General features: G+C 42.6%; 1 protein-coding gene across 1 annotated transcript in view; it reads right to left on the bottom strand.

Annotated features, from left to right (window-relative positions):
* SPATA16 (spermatogenesis associated 16) overlaps positions 1 to 20,563 on the bottom strand; it is a 147,102-nt gene that overhangs the window by 65,872 nt on the left and 60,667 nt on the right. Inside the window, exons 4-5 of the mRNA XM_006021729.2 lie at positions 18,658 to 18,747; positions 65 to 149 (exon numbers count right to left, since the gene is read on the bottom strand). Coding sequence (XP_006021791.1) covers positions 65 to 149; positions 18,658 to 18,747 — 175 coding nt within the window. The remainder of the gene's footprint in view (positions 1 to 64; positions 150 to 18,657; positions 18,748 to 20,563) is intronic.

The raw sequence follows: 20,563 nt of genomic DNA, 5'->3' as shown, positions 1-20,563 counted from the left end.
TCCTTCATTTTGCTTCTAATAGTGAGATGGGCGCCTCCTTCCAAGTTGTACCATCAATTTTTACCTGCCAATACAGTTTGATGAGCTTGCTTATATGCTGCTCACCGCCTCCTGACAGCCAGTACATGTAGTCAGCAATCATGGCACTCCTAATGACAAAAGCAGAACAAACAAGTGTATAGGATGGGGAAAAGATGTAAGCAGCAAATATTTAAACCTGATAACATAAAATGAACTGAATATAAAGTTTGTGTAAAAAGGGTACACCATTATATGTAACTATCAGTCATTGCCCAACAGTAAAAAACACATTTTGGGAATACAGTAAGCATTTTTATTATGTAGCTAAACTATATGCGAGTAAACAGCCCTAAATTTTTCCCTTTGATGGCTTTTCTATTTATACTGTGTGCAAATATTTAATGGCTGCTCAAAAATATTTTATTCTAGCCATTTCTTATTATGCTTTAAAGTATTTATGGGCTAAAATACTTTAAATACAGTCTAAATTTCTTCCAGAACAGCACTGCGATGCTAATATATTGCAACATGGGAGCTTGAGAATATCTCAGTCTACTGCAAAGTCAAACATAGTTCACCTTTGATTAAATTATGCTATTTAAAAAAAACCCACACACACCAAAAAACAAAGTAATCAGCTATCTTTGTATCTAATTAAATACGCTTTACTACCCAGAGTGTTTGTTAAAACCATTGCATTACTCTTATTAGACCGGGGGGATATTAAAAACTATTGTACAATGGATATTAATGCAGTGCTTTAACAGACTTTAGAAAATCAGTTTGCTTTTATGGCTGCTTCCTCACACTGCTCTCCATTTCCTTTCCTCTAGAGATTCCAAATCCAATTAAATGTGACTAGATGTAATTCCAAATTGTCACTTTAGTCAATTAAACATATAATAATCTTGTGTACCTAATTACTAGCACCAAAAGTTTATTTGTTGATGTAGTGCTATCAATGTATACTTCTGCATGTTTCTGTTATCTTTGCCTATATATTAATTGTTCTTTGACATTACTGTAAATTGAATTAGAAATTTCCCCTCTAGTTAAAAGCGTCTTGCAACCAGTAATCCCAATCCTGCTGTAATACCCTTTTGGAATGTGTTTTTCAAGCCTGTATTATGTTCTTAATGAGATATAACCAAAAATACAAGGATGTAACAATAAACATTTCAAAGCAGGCCTAGTATCAGGGGGTAACATATTGTTGTACTCTATTGTAAACCTAAGAACTAAATCTATCGTTATCTGTAAATATACAGCAGTCCCATTGATTTCACTGGGGGATGGGTATTCCCGTAAGAGCCATGAGTGTAAGGACTGGATTTCACCCTAAGGTCCCATCTAGCTCTTATTCAAGACACTGGCAAAAATCCCTTTGGCTGCAGTAGTAGAACAAAGAATGCAGTGGCTAACCAGACACAGCTGGCGCTCTTGTATCGTCATGCAGAACATGCCAAGGGTGAAAACCTGGCCTCACTAAATTCAGTGGCAAAATATTTTGTTGAGATTGGGATTTCACCCCAAATACCTAACTGAAGTAGCAAGGAAGGTAACCTGAGGAGGAAGGGAAGGCCCAAATAACTCATGTAACACTTCCTGCTTGAGTCAAGACGTAGTGTGAACAAGGGCCTTAAGAAGAACCAGTCAGTGGTTTGAGAGAAGTAATCCTAGGGGAATAATCTCTTCCGGAAGTCTGGAAGGTATACAACTATTCCATACTATTACCCATAATTTATAACCTGGGGGGTCTGTAGTACTTCCAGCTCCCTTTGAAATAGTGCTGGTTAGTACTGCAATGTGCTAGTTGTTTATGTGCACGAGCGATTGCTGTTCTTCTGCATCTGGCCCATAAGAAAGACAAGGCGTCTATGGTGAATTAAAGCAGCCCTCCTTAAGATCAAATAGTAGAGGCCCATATTTTTGGAGCCAGAGGCCTTTTCTTTTTGTTCTACCACACCAGAAACTTGAGGAGGGAGGGATTGATTCAATAATTATCCTCTCTGTCTCCAGCCCTGGCTTCTTTGTAGCAGCAAGAAAAGTGAACTATCCAGGTTTGACATCTGTTCCTTTTCTATGCTTTGGTGATATGTGAAGGCAAAATTTGCCAGAACTGTACAAAGAAGTGCCGATGATAGGATCCAGAATGAATTCAGCTGGTTTTCTGTTAGAAAAATGGACAGTTGCTGGGTTGGAATGGTATCTGGGCTGACTACTCCAAAACTGCTGCAATCCTGAAGATTAAATTTTGCAAATCCTTAATCCAAAATGTCACCACCGTCCACTGCAGTGTGATTGTGTTTCTACCGTGCTGCCAAACAGCATTTCCTGGGCCCAAATGTGACCAGTTGGATCAGCACATGCTAGCAGTTTGTTTTCCCATCTTTGCTGCTGGCAGCTCTCACTGACACTATCATCCATGTGATGCCATCCAGTTGAAAATGTAACCCCAAATGCATCTTGTCTGCAACATGGCTAATCCTTTCCTCCTCAACTCTACATAGTTTTCAAGTGCGGTTCAGTAGCTAAAGCACTGAACAGGGACTCTACTCTGGATTGCTTTTCCAGCTCTGACTGGGATAACAACAGACTCTCTGTGACTTTAGAGAAGCCATTTCTTCTCTTTGTGCCCCAGTTTCTATCTGTAAAGTTGTAGTATTAATTCTTGACTGCAAGCTCTTTCGGTTTTGACAGTAGTGCTTGGGGCCCTGATTTTGGTGGGGGCTTAAGGCACCATTATACTTGACATAATATCCTTATCCCTTTTGTTTTTCCCCATGATTTTGTTCTTATTCCTATTAATAGGATTCAACACACATGTACACTTAAAGCAGCTGTGTTTAGTTCTTCAGTGTCTCTTTCAGTTCTTGTTAGATTTCTCTTCATCCTTGTATGCAGTATATTATGGGCAGCAAATTATATACAAGAATGCTCTTCCCCAGCTTGTGACTTTTCTTTCTCTTGTTTGTATTAGCATCGCTCACTTGGCTTATGGAAATGTGTATAGGCCAGAGGTGAAATCTGCCTGCATGACTCAAGAGGTTTAGACACCTAGGGCCAAATTTTTAAAGTTATCTAGATGCCTAAGTATGCAGATAGGTACCTAATGTGATTTACAAAAACACCCAAGCTGGTTAGATGTGTATCTTCGCTGAGAGTTAGGCAACTAATTCACCTGGGTGTTTTGCTAAGTTCCACTAGGCACTTATCTACATCTGTAGGCACCTAAATACCTTTGAAAATCCAGCCTCTGGATTTCAGTAGTTGGCACTTTCAGTATTGCTTTCACTTCTACCTATGCCAAATCTACAATGTGGGTATGGCCATTTAAATAAAAATCCAAGTGATTAACATTTGAAAATTAGCTACAGGCCAAGGAGAGTATCATTTATAAATGTATATTGAATGTGATAGTCCAAATTGCAGATTGATATAATACTAAATATGGATTAACAGCAGAGACTGTAATGACTAAAGGAGCCATCCATTATGTATTACAGTCAATTTTATGCTTAAAATTATAGAGAGAATAAAATGTACACAACTATACAATCTACTCTAAGATTGTATTTTTATTAAAGGTTTATGGCAACAATATATATCATGAAAGGGAAGCTCAGCTGCGTTATACATGTCATTTGAACTCCCAAGATCGATAGAGCTAGATAACATGCACATGGTGTCTACATGATGCAAAACAAGGCCATGTAGAGATACTTGAACATACTGGTCACAAGTTAGCTCAAGTCCCAAAGCAACACAGCTGTGTCAGCAAAGTGCTCTTCTTGAGTTAATTTGACCTTTTGTGTAGCAGGGTATATTAGCTCAGGCAGAGCTCTGTGCTAACCCACTTATACTGCTTCTAGTTCCTGAGCTAGCTTGCTGGCAGCACACTTAGACAGCTCTACATTGTACCGCTTTGTCTAAAGGCATAGGCAGACAAGGTTCTTTGGGTAAATCTGCTATCTTTTATTAGACCAATTAAATTGTTGGAAAAAATGTTGTTTGCAAGCTTTCAGGTACAAATACCCTTCTTCAGGCAGAGGGGACACTCTCCCCTTGCCTGAAGAAGGGTGTTTGTCCCCAAAAGCTTGCAAAGAACATTTTTTCCAACAATTTAATTGTTCTAATAAAAGACTGCTTTTCCTTACAATTTCTCTTTTTAGCTTCTAGAGTTAAAATGTAGGACTGGGAAATAATTCATACCAGTTCTTACACCATTTTCTTGACTGACCTTGGGTAGGTCAGACTCATATTTCAGGTATAGCTGCCCACCAACAAGGGTCAGAGTGAGCTACAGGTGCTTACAAGCTCTGGAAATCAAGCTTTATATATTCCCAAACAGGGTGCATTCAATGCTAGTGGATGCCTTGGGAACTGTTTGCCTTAGTTTCTGATTCTCTCATACACACGTATGAGAACACATTCCTGTATTATAATATTGGGGGCTTAATTCACTATTTTGAGGGGAATACAGACAAAGACAGTTAGTCTTAATAGCAGACTAATAATGACTGCTAAAAAATCACACATTTTTTTTCCTTTAGTCACCAACAATACAGATGATCTTTCTTTTCCTTTTCGTATTAAAATTAGTATGGGCATAAATCTTTTTCTTCAATCTTTCTTCCTAACTGCTTCTAACTACCTCTTGTCCTAATAAGAGTAGCAACTTATTTCAGCTATTTTTTCTTTGAAGAAAAGAATACTTAGGGGGAAACATGGAGTAGAATTACATAATCTAACTTTTTTCTTCCACGAGTACACCCTGACCCAATGCTGTTTTATCTTGGGTTGCAAATTCTGTAATCAGTACTTGTGTGGAGTCTCCTGGAGCAAGCTACAATCGACATGCCAAACTGCTGAAAATTCCCCTCAAACTTGAGAGGGGAAAGGGAGAGAAGCTGTTAATTCTGAAGCTTATAGGCCCTGGGGTCAAGAAAGGAAATGAGAGCCGTTGAGTTTCTATGGAGGCTATTAAGAGCAGGTTAGACAGGTACCTGAATGTAGGGAATGGTTTCAGCATAGCCAATCTTACCTTGGGACAACATGACAACATGAGATCCCTTTTTGCCTTGTTTTCTATTCTGTTACATACTCAAAATGCCGTGGACATGTGCACAGCTGCTAGATCCCCTGTTCCCTAGTTGTCTCCTAGGTGATGGTACTAGGAGCATATACACCTCCACAGTGGACACCACAGAGGCAATTGCTGAAGAATTTGTTTGACATTTAGCTTGAACCTTCAAAACAAGAGGTGTTTTGGTATATTCAAAGGATGCTTTGAAAGTAGTCACTGATTAGCTAGTTGAGTGTGGCCTTTCAGGGCTACCACAACAAAGCTAAACCCAGCTGTTATTAAGATAGTAAGGCTAGACTTAAAAACTCTGTTTCTATCTGGCCACTTGGTGGTGTAAAACAATAAGATATATGCATATATATGTAACTGAAGAACACCACAAGAGAACTTGAACCGTCCTGCCTAGCCCATGTGCAGAAATTCAGAGCATATGTATCAGAGATAAAGGGAGCTTTAGCTTCCTGACCACTGCTGAAAGTATGCAGCTAAATCCTGCACAAGAGCTGTAAGGATATGTGATGTGCAACTGGAAGGTGCAGGTAGGGTGAACACACAATTTTATGGAGTGCACCAAAATGTTACATTTCTAAAGAGGACAAGCAACTACCACTATTGGTTTAAAATTGTGTATTACATTGTATAAATCCTGGAACACCTAAGTAGAAAGACTTGGGGTCAAATTTTTGGACTTCACAAAACTCTAAAGGGCAGAGAAGGATTTCCGGGAAGCAGGGGATTCACAGGCCAGCTTCTTGCCAGTCCTCTAGTACAGAGGAATGTCAGGGGCAGCAAACAGTGCAGCTTTATTGATGCAATTGCCCATAGAGACCATATATGCTAGAGTGTGCAGCTATCTATTCTGAAGTGTGCAAGTTTTGAAGCAGCCCTGCTCATTGCCATGACTGGGACAGGGCTGATATGCAGCAAAGTTATTCATGTTCCCCACCTCACCAGTATTCACTTGAACTGTGGTGGCCCTGAAGATCTGTACTATGTCACCAGTGGTTAAATTTCCCAGTCAGGCAACACCGTATTAGCATTTAGCCAGTTCTCAGTCTTGAAATGGCAAATAAAATCTATACTTCTTTGTAGTTTTACAATTGTTTTAAACTCTGTATGCAGTTTTCTTGAACACACAAGCCTAGGTGTTTGTGGTATTAATTCTGTTTTAGGCTTTCTTTCTAATAGTTTGTTATGACCCCTCAGAGAAAAGGTATACAATTAGATGAAAGACTTTTCTCTTCTGGTATGGCCTTTCTCATGCACTTTGGAGATTAAAGCAGAAAGATGACATCTGTTACTGGAATAAGTTGGAGGCAGTTCCCTTTTGACCTAATTATCTGACTCCGAAAGGTAACAAAGCAGTAAAAGATCCCTTTTAAACATCTTCACCAGGTCTTGGGTACAGTTAAACTCTGATTACATCTGAAACTATTAGCTAATCACCATTTCAGATAAACACGTTTGTTTTCTATAAAAGTTTGAGTACATGGGGCAGCTATGAAAGTAGCTTAGAGAGTGTTGGCATGCCAGGTTTACCTGAGTATGGAATTAGTTACTAAATAGAGCAGAAGACACCCAGCCATCCCTTATAGTTTGTCCCAGTTTCATCATCTCTACAGCTCATCACGTAGCTAACATCTTACCAGCGGCAGAGAATTGGATAGACCTCCCTCTGGAACCTGCCAACAGCACATTTTTAAGACACAGAGGAGACTCGGAAACACGAGCAAGCAGGCCTGGGCTGAGCTTGCTGTTTCTGTCGTATGCCTAGTCCCACGTGGTTTAGGCATGAAAGACCTATCAGGAAGCACAAATAAGTCTCCTGCAGGGCAGCACAGAGCATGGGACACTAGACCAGGATTTCTTATTATACAGTGGCTGCTTTTGGAAAAAAATAAATTGTCTTGCAGCAGCAATAGTAAAAACTGGTTTTAGATTTGAGCAGCCAGGGCAACTGCCCATGATCCCAGGTCATAGGGGTCGCCGGTAGGCTGTTAGGCCCTATTTATAGAAAAACAAGGTATCCTTTATGTGGCTGGCAAGGGGAAAGGGCTCCTGCCTTAGCCTCTGCTCAGTTCCTTATGGGTCTAACACTGCTTTTACTTCTTCTAGTGCCTTGAGAGTCATATAACTTCATAAAAACATTTTCTATGTAATGGCAACTGCCATGTTAGGAAACAAAAATATAACCTTAGAAGTGTGAGCTTAAAGGCTGATACGTGTACTAGAAAGGATAAAATTTAAAGAACTGACAGGAGGTACTTAGGGAAATAGGTCACACAGCACAGCAAGATCTCAGGATCTCTGTGACCAAATATCAATCAAGTGGCAGTCTGCCTACAAATCCCAAGCACTGTGGGAAGCTATGCTTTCTGATTGAAGGCAACAGGTCACCTGTTTGAGAATAGAGAAGATAACTGGGAGGAACTACTTTAAACATAAGTAAATGATGTGATTTTAAGAATAATATCTGCACACCAATGCTCCTTTAGTAAGGGTAGAACTTAGCCTGTCAATAATTCTATGTACTTGTAGCAGAAAAAAAATTAGCAGCTTTCTGTCCTTGACAACTGCACTGGATGAATGAACTATTGTTTGACACTCAAACAATCTAGAGAGATGAAAGAATAATGAGTATAGCATATAAATTACACCCGTTATTCTTTGGACACAGACTGAAGTCAGATGCCGGTGTCAAATTAAATAAGAGGCAGAATGGACTTTCCTTTGGGCTTTGACTGATTCTGATCAACGTCAAAGCCACTTTCTTAGATCCAATTTATGAAATGTTCTTTTTGTAATATTTCTCTGGGGAGAATGGAGGTCACTCGTAGAGCAGAAGCTCTTAGTTGTTTGCTTACAAGAAATAGAATCATTTTGTTCCCTCAGTACAAAACACTAACACCATTCTTCCTTTTTCTTCCCGGCAGAGGGCTCCCTGCCCCTCAGCTCAGCGAAAGCATGTCAGTGACTAAGAAACATTTTCATCAGGCTGCAGCAGAGTGAAAAAGGAGGTGGGGAGAAAGTGAGCAAGATAGCTGAGTCAATTAGGTGGGTTAAAGCTTTCCTTCCTTCTTCGATGCCTGCACGTAGCAAAGAAGTCAAAGTCAGGATCCAAAAAGCAGTGCTGGGCATGAAGCTGTGATCTTCCTATTTTTTAATACAGGAAAGCAGCAGTATTATGTCAGTGGAAAGACATGGCTGACCCCAAATCTGGCAAGCACTCACACCGACAGAAATGCAAGGATAATACATGCACAAAATATTCAAGAGTGCCCTTCGCTGGGCATGCTCCTTGTCTAGTCCGTGCATTGTATGGGCACTGTATACATGTAGTGTAGGTGATCCTTGCATCATCCACGGATAATACTTGGTGCCTGTTTCAGGTCACTACCCTGCTCTATGCTGATTTGAAGGGGATCTAAATTTTTGCAGCCACTAGTTACAGAGGCCTAACTCTTACCTCAAACTATAGTTGTTGATGCCTTTAGCTTTGCAGATCCCCAGCAGACTCCCTGTTGGGGTTAGCTATGAGGGCTGTCATCACACCTGGATGGTGGTTAGGTTGCCAAGGGATGAAAAGTCGCCCCTGAGCACTTTGTGCAGTAATAAATGACACCCCAAAGTCAGGGCTTCATAAGATACCCTGCCTCCACCAGATGTCTTTGGGGATATCTGGATATCAGTCTTTTCTTAACCTCTAGTAATTCATGGAGTATGAGATATTAGAACAAAAAAGCCTTCACTGCAAGCTCTCTTTAGACTGCGCGACCAGAGGGCCCCAAAGGGACTTTCATTAGTGTCTCCAGAAAAAGGTTGGTTTCCTTGACAACTGATGTTTTTATAGAAAAAAAAATTTTGCTTCATTTTCTATAAACTGAAATAGAATTAGTAGAGCGAGAAACATACTTTTGTCCATTTCTTGACAAATAAAGCAACCGAGGGAGACTGGTTTTAAAGTGACGTAACCCAGAAAAGAGGTAGGGGTAGAAATAATTCAATCAGTGGCTTTATGGGAAGAATATAGGATTATTGTTTATTTGATAGCACCACACATATCCACCCTTCATTTGCTACCCAAACTTTGAGGATTTACAAAGAGGGGACCCAAATCTGGATTCATGCAGGGAGAGATCCTCTAACAGACAAAGTGCTCAGATCCCGTGCCAACAAGTGGAGCCTGCTATTGTGCTGATGGTATTATCTAATGCCTTTTTAAAAGAAGCAGTAAAAAAGCTGAGTCAGCTTCTCTGAGGCTATTAAGATCCAAAATCTTCTTCTTCTTTCAGGCCTACTCTGTAGAGAAGCACAGAAGAATACAAGTTGTTTATTCTGGCATAGGGGGACAGCCTGCTTTCCTTTGCCTGTATACAGCTAATTCCAAGTTATTAGTGTTGTAGCTGATGATAAAAAGACCTATCTTAAGATCCTCACAGAACATGACAACACTGTTAAATCAGGCAGTACATACAGCATTATGATCATCAGAAAGAGGACAGCAAGACATCTTAATTATAAGAAGCCTTTATATGGAATTTATATACTTCAGGCTTTAAACCACATAGAGATCTGGATTGTTTCTATAAATTATGAATTGGCACTTTGTATTACTCAGGCTCAAGGCTCATCAAGATGACAAAATTAGAATAGGTCAGATATAACATAAATTATATGTCACATCTAATGTAATCTGATTTGCTTAACCTGGTGGGTGCTCATCGGATCATGCTGTCAGGTACCAATCCGCTGCTGCCCCACGTCCTCTAAGGCTCGAGAGTCCCATCAGAGTCCAGTCACTGACTCTAATATGAGGTCCCTAGATCCACTTTCAGAGGGCAGATCTCTTGTCCATGACTTCCTGAGAGATGGGAGATGCAACCCAAATACTTAGTTTGTGGGACAAATGCCAACGGCTCATCTCTAACTTACATGTACCCTTCTCCTACTACTCCGGTAGTGTGGGGGGCTCTGGAGTTTATAGTCTATTTTTCTAGGGGCATGTGTAGCACATGAAATATGTACAGAGATGCAGACAGACAAGCTCTGCACAGGGTTCCTGACATAGGCGGATTAATGCATGGGCCAGTTGGGCCTTGGACCAGGGGCCCCTGCCTCTATACAGATGAAACCGGTGGCTGGGCTGGGCCAAGTGTGTGCAACGTGGCAGGCCGTAGCTGCTGGGTGCCTCTGCAGCTGGATTGAGCTGAAGCGGGGCAAGGGGCTGCCCCTGGAGCTTGGTCCATGCCACACGCACCCGGCAGACAGCAGCTCTGCACCCCTAGTGCTGCCTTGAGCACAGCCCCAGGCCTTGGGGCCAGTGCATCCTGCTCCAGTTGCTGCTTCTACTGCACTGGCTAGGGACAAATTGAGCTCACAGTTACAGGGCAGGACACGGGTTGGGGGGTGGGAGTTCCTTTTCCAATTAATCTTAATCCCCCCTGGTTCCCAAACACTTCTCTTCATTAAAAAGTGAAACACAAGGGAGTATGGGTCACACGGAAACAAGCAATGTCCTGAACACAACATTGCTCCCTTTCGCCCACCCTTCCCTTGGGACGCTGTTGGGCCTCTGACAAACATTCTTCTGGAAGTGAGATGGGATCTGATCTGTGATCCCAACAACTGAACCATGATTGTGGGTTTGGGGATCAGATCCAATTATACCATATTGCTGGTGCAAGAGGAGCCAGGGATCATGATCCCAGGTCTCCCCTGCACTGAGAATTTGGGTGTCTGACAATCAGTTGATCATCAGCTGGCTCTGGGGCCCTCAGGGCTGGTTCAAGCCCCCACATGGTCCCTGGAGCTGGCTGACAATCAGGTTGGCACGATCAGGACTGCCCCAGGACCCAAGCCCTGGAGTGGTTCCTTTTAGCTGATCCTGGGCAGGGTCCGGATTGCCCCAGGGTCTCAGTCCCAATCTGCTGTCAGCTGGCACGGACTGCCCCAGGATTTGAGCTTCGGACCAGTTCCTGGCTACCAACAATCAGCTGATGGGGACCACCCCAGGGCCCGAATCCTTGTCCTGCCAGCCAATGGAAAATCAGGACCACCTCAGTACTGGCACCTTGGGTTGGTCCCAATCCTGGCAACAGTCAGCTCTTCAGGTTTGCTTAGGGCTCGAACCCTGGGGTGGTCCCTGCCACATGTTCAGTTTAAGGTGCAATGGAAACCAGCCATAAAATTATTTTACATAGTAACTTTGTAGCTGGTTTCTTGTTTTATCGCACCATTATTCCCCTGAACATGTGGCTGGTTTATATTTTAAGATGCGATGAATTGACGAATTGTACCATAAATGTAATGTCTACCTGAAGCCTTGAGGTCCACTTGAGCTCAGGAAGCCAGGGCTCTTTTCCCTGATTAATCAGGATCCTGCAGTAGCTCCTTTCATCCTGGGAAGGTAAAACTGGCTCCCAAAGTAGAGCTTCTCTTGCCATTCATAAGGTTCCAATTATCTCTCAAACAACCCCCTACAACAGGGGTAGGCAACGTTTTTTGGCCCGAGTGCTGAAAAAACCACAGTGTCTACCTTGGAAGGTGCTGGAGTGCTGGCATGCCAGAAAAACAAAATGAAGGCTGGGGTGGGAAGGTGTGGGGAGGGTACATGGCAGGATGCACTGCATATTAATATATTTAATAATCATAAATGTTGCCTTTGTTGTTGTGTATTCCTTTTTTGTTGAGCATGTTGCAATGAGAGAGAAAAAAGAGAGAAATAAGAGAAAGAGGGGAGGGAGAGAGATAGAGAGAGAGAACCAGAAACACGCACACAGAGAACCACGTGCACAAACAGAGAGAACCAAACAGACACATGCACACAAACATCCAGAACCAGACACGTGTGCATGCACAGAACCAGACAGAGCCAGACAAACACACAAGACCAGATGCGCGGGCGCACGGAGCCAGGCTGCTGGGCTGCCAGACAAAGTCTGACCCAACAATGCCCTGGTCTTGCCGGCACCCCATGCTTCCCTAGGCTGCAGCACAGCTGGCCAAGACCCAGAGCCTGCCTATCAGCTCAACCACCCACCCACCCTGCACAGCTAAGCCTGCAAAAGGGGCGTTACTCCTGGCAAGGGGCAGCACCAGCCTCGTCCTGGTGGAAGGGTTGGGCTGGGACTAGGCTTGGAGTGGGTGGGAGTCAGGCGGGCTGAGCTGCAGACCGTGCTGCAACCAGCCTGGGCTCCGTGGTTGGCAGCAGCTACCCAGAGCCTGGGCCGGCTACAGCCGGGAGGCTGCAAAACAGCTGCTCTGTGCTCCGGCATCAGTTCCATACCAGCGGGTACATGCGTGCCTCGGAGCGGATGGTGGGGATAGGGCTTGAAGCAGCACAACCCTCCAGCTGTCTGCTCTGAGGTGCACATGCAGTCACTGCCAGCATGGAGCTGATGGTGGGGCTGTGGAGCCCAATGCAGCCATTTGCAGCCTGCCTGCTGCAGCTGCCCAGAGCCCAGGCCTGGGCTCCGGAGCCCGGTCATCAGCTCTGCGCCAGCAGCAGGGGAGAGGCTGGGGTTGCGCTCTCAGGCCCCTCCCCCACCATCCACTCTGAGGTGTGCGTGCACCTGCTGGTACAGAGCTAATGCCAGAGCCTGGAGCAGCTGTTTGCAGCCTCCCGGCTGCAGCCGGCCCAGGCTCTGGGTAGCTAGCTGCTGCCAGCCACAGAGCCCAGTCTGCCTGCAGCAGGGCTTGCAGTCACCCAGCCGCCTGCTGGGAGCAGCCTGGGCTTCATGTCTGGCAGCAGCTGCCTAGAGCCTGGGTTGACGGCGGCATGCCGAGCAAAATGGCCTCGCGTGTCGTGCTTGGCACATGTGCCAGGGGTTGCTGACCCCTGCTCTACAAGATGACTTTGACAGCTATGTGATGTTCTTCTAGTAAACCAGCCATTAGGCCAATGACCCTCGATTAGTCTTTGGAACGTACCGCCCGACACAAATACACACAAAAGTCCCCAATATTGCACAGCTTTCCTCAACTCTACACAGGCGGGTTCTCCTTGCCCCTGGCAACAGCTCTTTATGCCAGCTTATTTCTCTAATAACTACATTCTCTACCGGCGCTTTTTTTGCCACTTTCCCCTGTGGGGGATTCTACTGACAACTCCCTTTCCCTGCCTGCAGCAACATCGCTAGGCTGTCTTTGCTTATAGACAGCCCATCATTCGTCCTGTCTGATGCTGAGTTCCTTCCCCACTTGCTACTCACGGGAGTACAGAAACAGAGCTGCGAGAAATGCCCCGAATCCACTTCTCCAGTATTGCAAGCAATCACCTCCTATTCATAAACATATTAAGCTCCATCTTTAAACTGTCAGGTTTTTTGTTTTTTGTTTTATCCCCACCATTTCTATAAGAGGCTGTTCCAGAACCTTACTCCTCTGATGAATAGAAACCTTCTTCTAATTTCCAACCTAAACGTACATCCAATGTACATCCATTTATTCTTGTGCCAACATTGTCCTTCGGCCTAAAAGGCTTTTCTCCTTCCTGGCATTTATCTCCTTAATGTATTTACAGAGCGAATGTCTCATGCAGGGCAAATATTTTTACAAGCTGATGTAGGAGAGTCAATGGCTACAACACTCCAGAATCCGTCATTCGCAGAAGCTCTGACCCTCTCAGCAGTGCTTTGCAGATAACTTTACATTACCAAGTGACCCGGAGATGTCACTACATGAAGTGCAACCTCCTAAAGTCACATTCAGGTGCAATTAAAAAATATGCAAAAGGCTAAATCCAGTGAGGATGTAGTAGACAGGTCAACCTTAATAGATGCACTAGCACTAAGATTACACCATATTTATACCCATTCCATCAATGTCTGAGGTGATTTAGGTTAGTACAAATGACACACAGAGGAGTTATAAAGTAGTATAAATTATAATAGCCCTTATCCTACTTTAATTAACATGTAACACATCCCTTATTCCATTTTTTGGATTGGGGTCAGCAACCTATAGCTCATGTGGTAGATCCAGCCCACCGAGCCCTTGGATCCGACCTGCAGAGCTTTGCAAGCATTTGGTGGTGGAGGGCTCTGCCTGAGTTGTAATGCAGCTTGGTGGAGAGCGGAGGACAAGGAAAAGTGGCGGAAATGTCCAGGTCCTAATGCAAGGTAATCTCAAACTCGAGCTGATCATTCCCTCCCCTTTCAGAAAACACTGCCAACCCCTACTTTAGATAAGTCGAGTGGGGAAAAAATATGAAACAGTCTAACTGAATGCCTATCACACATCCATTTATCTTGGAACCAAGAACAGAGGTTTTTCTGGGGAATTTGGCCTGGCATGTCTCCAGAAAGGGCAGCAGAACCAAATTCCCCAGAAACCTCCTCACCTCCTGCTCACAGTGCCGGATGCACTATTTGTCCTGCCTTCCCTAACATAAACACAGAGCTAACCCAGATATAAAAAAACCCCCATGGTTCAGGAATAAAACCCTACTAGAAGAAAACAGTACAATGTACACAGAATTCTTCCCATTGGGAGAGGGGAACAAACAATGCAGAGACACATCAGTCACACTGCTTAATCCACTCCTGGAAGAGGTTCAGATACTATGAAAACAGTATTACGAACTTCCATCCAAGTCCAGACAACACACAAACCAATCAAATACTTATTAAAAGATAGCTGATGCAAATGATCCTCTTTCTTTTAAGTGGCTGGTCACTGTTACCAATGATACAGATTTTTTTCAGATATTGCATCAAACACCCAATTGTTCAGCCATGCAGTGGAGTTGGTCACATATGAGTTTGTGCATTATTTCTGAATTTGAAACAGAGAACAAAATTTGCCTAAGGGAATTTGGCATGGTATAATCTTGAAGAGATCAATAGTTCTGTATTTTGGGCACGCTGAACCTGCCAGACGTCTGAGTTTTATCTGCCCATACATGCTACTGCAGCCAAACCCAGATGTTCACAGTCTTTGACAATGTTCTCGACGTATAATAGGAGGTACAATAATCATGAGAGGACAAAAGCACTGAAAAGTACACAAGGAAAGACGCTAACCTCATTCACATGCACAGAATGGGCAGAGATAAATGACAGCTCAGACTACAAAAACATGTTTATACTTTTAGAAACTGCAACTAAGCACCTGTATACTGCAGTCTGTCTATAACAAACTGATTACACTCTATGCTGTTAACGGGGTCAGACTGAGACTAGTGACTCCAAAGAGATGATAGCAGCATCATTTAGCCTTACTTTAACACATGGCTAGAATAAAAGATCCACACAGTTATTACAATGCTGTTAAACTAAGCTAAACTCACAATACAACTGTCACTGATTTGGAACCACTTGGTCTCAGTCTGTCAGAATACTCTTCTCCCTCGCAAAATACATAATAATTTCATTTAAAATCATCTATTTCCATGAAAGCTTCCCAACGTGAAAAAAGCTGATGCAGTTCCTTCCTGCTTACTGATGTAGTAAACCTATTGAGTGATTTCTTATCTGCAGCAGCACCAACCACATTTTTAAAACTAGATTTCTGAGCACCTCATTTTCTTCTTGGATCATGCTGTACTCGCAGATACTTGCATTTTATATGCATCACTTTCTAGGAAAGATCAACTTCAGAAAGTAAAAAAATATTTTTCAATCTGGTTTTAAGCAAAGCCATGCCATTTCAGTTCACCTGTTTGTGGGATACTGTGGAATGAAAGGATATGAAAGTATGTAATCAGGCTTCCGTATCAGTAATGATATAATGTGGCCTTTTGAAATTCTTATGGGGAGGGAATCTTGATGGTGGGTGATTCTTTCTCAAGAAGATGCTAAACAGCAGTATCTAGTCTGAGAGAGGCCTCTTTAAAAATGAAGAATAAGACCAAGACCCTGATTAGAGTGGAATGGTACTTTTTCAATCATTAGTAAAGTCACTGAAAAATTGAGTTCTACAGAGACTAAAACATGTGACTTTATCTCAAATTTGTAAAACAGCTTTGGTTAAAAAGAAAAAAGCCAGGGAATTTTTAAAAGTGCCATAATAGGTTCATTGCAACTTTTCCAACACATGTCAATGATAAATGAAGCAAACCAATTACATATCTTACCAAATCATAGTTCTATTTTAATTTGCCAATTATTTTTTAAATATTTTGTGGTACTCTGATAGCAAAGTCAAGTAGTCTAGTGCCTAGCAGAAGTAGCAACTATAGATAGATAGTTACATCTTGCATTATACCCAACAACCTTGCTCACCCTCATCAAATCAATTTCTTTCATTCTTCTACCTGTCAGGTGAAAAAACTTTTGTTCCGTGTTGACACTATGGGTTCCACACTTGGGTGGCACCTCTCCAGCTATCCTAGTGCAGTACAGTGCCAATTTTCCCATTGCAAACTCACAAGTATTGATGTTACAGAGCTCTACACTAGTGATCAGTTCTGATTGACATGAGCGGTCCTGTTGACTTCAGAGGATTTGCTCAAGTGAACAAGGACAAAGGATTGGATTTCAATTCTTGGGTTGAACAGGTGCCATTGCAGGCAATGGCAAAGATCCATTGACTCCAGTGGTGTAGGTTCAGGGGGCCTGTAGAAGTACTAACATGTAGAGGATGATGAACTGTGTCTAATGACCTACAGAGGCATTCAACTAAATATGGATTATGCCCAAAGTACGTGAAACTTGTGCAGGTGAAAGTGGAAGTGCGGGGCCCTTACTGAGCGGGGGAGGCAACCTAGTGACAAGAGGATGCAGACAAGGCAGAAGTACTTAATGTCTTTTTCACTTTAGTCTTCACAGGTAAGGTCAGCTCCCAGACTATTGCACCTGGCAGTACAGGCTGGGGAGGAGGTAAGCAGCCCACAGTGGTGAAAGAACAGGTTAGGGACTGTTTAGAAAAGCTGAACATATACAAGTCCATGGGGTGGATGGGATGCACCCAGAGGGTGCTGAAGGAGTTGGCTGATGTGATTGCAGAGCCACTGGCCATCATCTTTGAAAATTCATGGCTACTAGGAGAGGTCCCATATGATTGGGAAAAGGGCAAACATAGTACCCATATTTGAGAGGGGAAAAAGGAGGACCCAGGGAACTACAGACCAGTCAGCCTCACCTCAGTCCCTGGAAAAATCATGGAGCAGAGCTTCAAGGAATCCATTTCTAAGCCCTTGGAGGAGAAGAAGGTGATAAGGAACAGGCAGCATGGATTCACCAGGGGCAAGTCATGCTTGACCAACCTGATTGCCTTCTATGATGAGATGAGTGGTTCTGTGGATGCGGGGAGACCGGTAGATGTGGTATACTTTGATTTTAGCAAGGCTTTTGACACAGTCCCCCAAGCATTCTTGCAGGCAAGCTAAAGAAGTATGAGCTGGATGAATGAATGGACTGTAGGGTGGGCAGAAAACTGGCTGGAGCATCAGGCTCAGAGGGTAATAATCAATGGCTCCATGTCCAGTTGGCAGCCATTCTCAAGTGGAGTGCCCCAGGGTTTGGTTCTGGGGCCTGTTTTGTTCAATTGCTTCATCAACGACTTGGAAGATGGCATAGAGTGCACTCTCAGGAAGTTTGCAGATCAGACCAAGCTGGGGGGAATAGTAGATATCCTGGAGGGTAGGGCGTGGATTCAGAGTGACCTAGACAAATTGGAGGCTTGGCCCACAAGAAATCTCATAAGGTTATACAAGGACAAGTACAAAGTCCTGCACTTAGGATGGACCAGTCCCATGCATCAGTACAGACTGGGGGATGACTGGCTGGGCAGCAGTTCTACAGAAAAGGACCTGGGGGCTACAGTGGACAATAAGATGAATATGAGCCAACGGTGTGCCCCTGTTGCCGAGAAGGCTAACAACATACTGGGCTGCATCGGTAGAATTGCCAGCAGGTCAAGAGAAGTGATTCTTCCTCTCTATTCTGCACTGGTGAGGCCACATCTGGAGTACTGCGTTCAGTTTTGGGCTCCCCCCTACAGAAAGGATGTGGACAAATTGGGGAGAGTCCAATGGAGGGCAACGGATATGGTTCAGGGGCTGGGACACATGACTTATGAGGAGAGGCTGAGGGAACTAGGCTTATTTAGTCTAGAAAAGAGAAGACTGAGAGGGGATTTAATAGCAGCCTTCAACTACTTGCAGTGGGGTTCAAAAGAGGATGGAGCTAGACTGTTTTAAGTGGTGGCAGGTGACAGAACAAGGAGCAATGGTCTCAAGTTGCAACAAGGGAAGTTTAGGTTAGATATTAGGAAGAATTTTCTCACTGGGAGAGTAGTAAAGCACTGGAACAGGTTACCCAGAGAGGTGGTGAGATCTCCATCCTTGGAGGTTTTTAAGACTCAGCTAGACAAAACCTTGTCTGGGATGATCTAGTTGGGGATGGTCCTACTTTGAGCAAGGGGTTGCACTAGATGACCTCCTGAGGTCCCTTCCAACCCTCATTTTCTATGATTCTATGATACCTAATACCAAATTACCTACAAGAAATCATTTTACATAGTACCCAAATGTCTCTTGTACTGAGAGTTGAAATGAGGGTGATACAGTAAAACTACTAAATTAAGGAAATCCAGAAATGCCAAAGTACCTGGCTGCTTCAGAAAATCTTTCTAAACATCTAAACACAGTTGCTTGACGAAGATGGTTCCGGAAATAGGCTGGGTTCAAAATAATGCTCCTGTGAAAGACAAAATAGATGGACAGGTTAATCTTAACCTATTACATTATTAAATGATCATTAATATCAAACTGAACAGTTTACAGCATAGACACTTTCTATATACCATTCAATACCTACACTCTATCCCCCCAAATGTGATAATAACATTATCACTTTCTCCCTCTTGACAACTAAGATAGATGAACAAACATTATTAAAATGTCTATTAAAGTTTTATCATAAATGCAATTTCATTTATAGCTTTGCCTAGTATTATAGAGACAGCTGTTAAAGTTCCTGTGAGCATATGTTATACTGCATTTAGCTAGCACGTAATATCTGCAGAGATACCACATATTATCATAGTACTCCCTTTGTTATCTATATCTCTGGGTCTGATGATTATCTCACAATATTACCTAATGGAACTATGTGCACAAAACTAACAATTGCAAAAGCCATTGGAAAAATTTCCAAAATTAAAGCAAGCTTATGTCCCACTCAAGACATTCTGTCTTAGTGGGTGTACAATCCTATTGCACAATCCTATTGAGTTCAGTAGCTGCAATGTCTTTTCTCAGGTATATCTAATTGCAGGATTGAGGTCCATATCATTAAGACAATTAATATACATTACACTATTAAACTAGAGAGGTTGTGTATTTTTCGGTTCCAAGCAAGGTATATAGAGTATGAACATATTTTTTTCTATTTCTGATTCTATTATCTCACTTGTGATATCTTAAATAAGTAACTAACTTGTGTGGATAACAGTTTTGCCACCCATATTATAGAGAAAAAAGTACATCTTTAAAATGCTCAGAGCTTTTTTGATGAAAGGTACCATATAATTGCAAGGTATATTATTATATATAAAAGAATAAAGCTGAAATGAAATGAGAGAAAGCAGCAAGAACACCTTTTTAACACTCTTATACAGAAAAGCTGTTACAATGCTTTTTATTTTACTATATTTCTTCAGGAAAATGATAACAAGAATTCACTGAGTAAATCTTTTGGACATCAAAGAAAGCATATTAAAAGTAGACTATAGGACCTACCATTTCAGCCCATGAATAAGCACAGAATTACTTCACTTTGTGGCCAAATCAATCCAAATTCAGTGATATTTGTAACTGCATTATATGAAGATATATATACACATATAGATGCTTATTACACACATATACACAGCTTTACATTTTATATACACACATTAACAAACAGACTGGGAGTTTCAAAGGACTTCAACATATTACACGCCTAACCAGGTTTGACTTTCCATGTAAATTCTGCACCTGTTTTTCCTGGTTCCCACTTAAAATCTTGGCTATAAAATTCTTGTTTTATATTAGACAAGAAAGCAGTTCAAAATTATTGTGCACTTATTGAGTCACATTTAACGTCTTGGTCCTTGTTCAAGGCCCAGAAATCTGAAAGCTGCTGGAAGTTCTAGGATGACAACTCCGCTCCACGGCCAGAAAGAAACTTGCTGACATTAGAGTAACCTTGTCTAGGTTTAAGACAAAGTAACCTTATCGAAGGCAAAGCTTTTGAGGACCAATCCAAGACTGTGGCATAAAATTCCACAGGAACTAAGGACCATCACAAACCTCAACACCTGCTGCTGTCAGTACTGGGTGTACCTCTTTCACTTGCCTTCTCTAACAAAGCAAGCTTGAATAGCTTAAAGTCCTTCTGCTCCCCAGAAATAACCCCATACTAAACCAAAACAATACATTCAACCACATATTCACTCTGGGGAGAGGGGATCAAACTACTCACTGTACTTACATTGCTTTATGCAATTCTACCATACTGTATCAGCTGATGT

The sequence above is a fragment of the Alligator sinensis genome, unplaced genomic scaffold, assembly GCF_000455745.1.
Source record: "Alligator sinensis unplaced genomic scaffold, ASM45574v1 scaffold379_1, whole genome shotgun sequence".
In the NCBI taxonomy this organism is placed as follows: Eukaryota; Metazoa; Chordata; order Crocodylia; family Alligatoridae; genus Alligator; species Alligator sinensis.
This window is presented reverse-complemented; position numbering and strand designations above follow the sequence as displayed.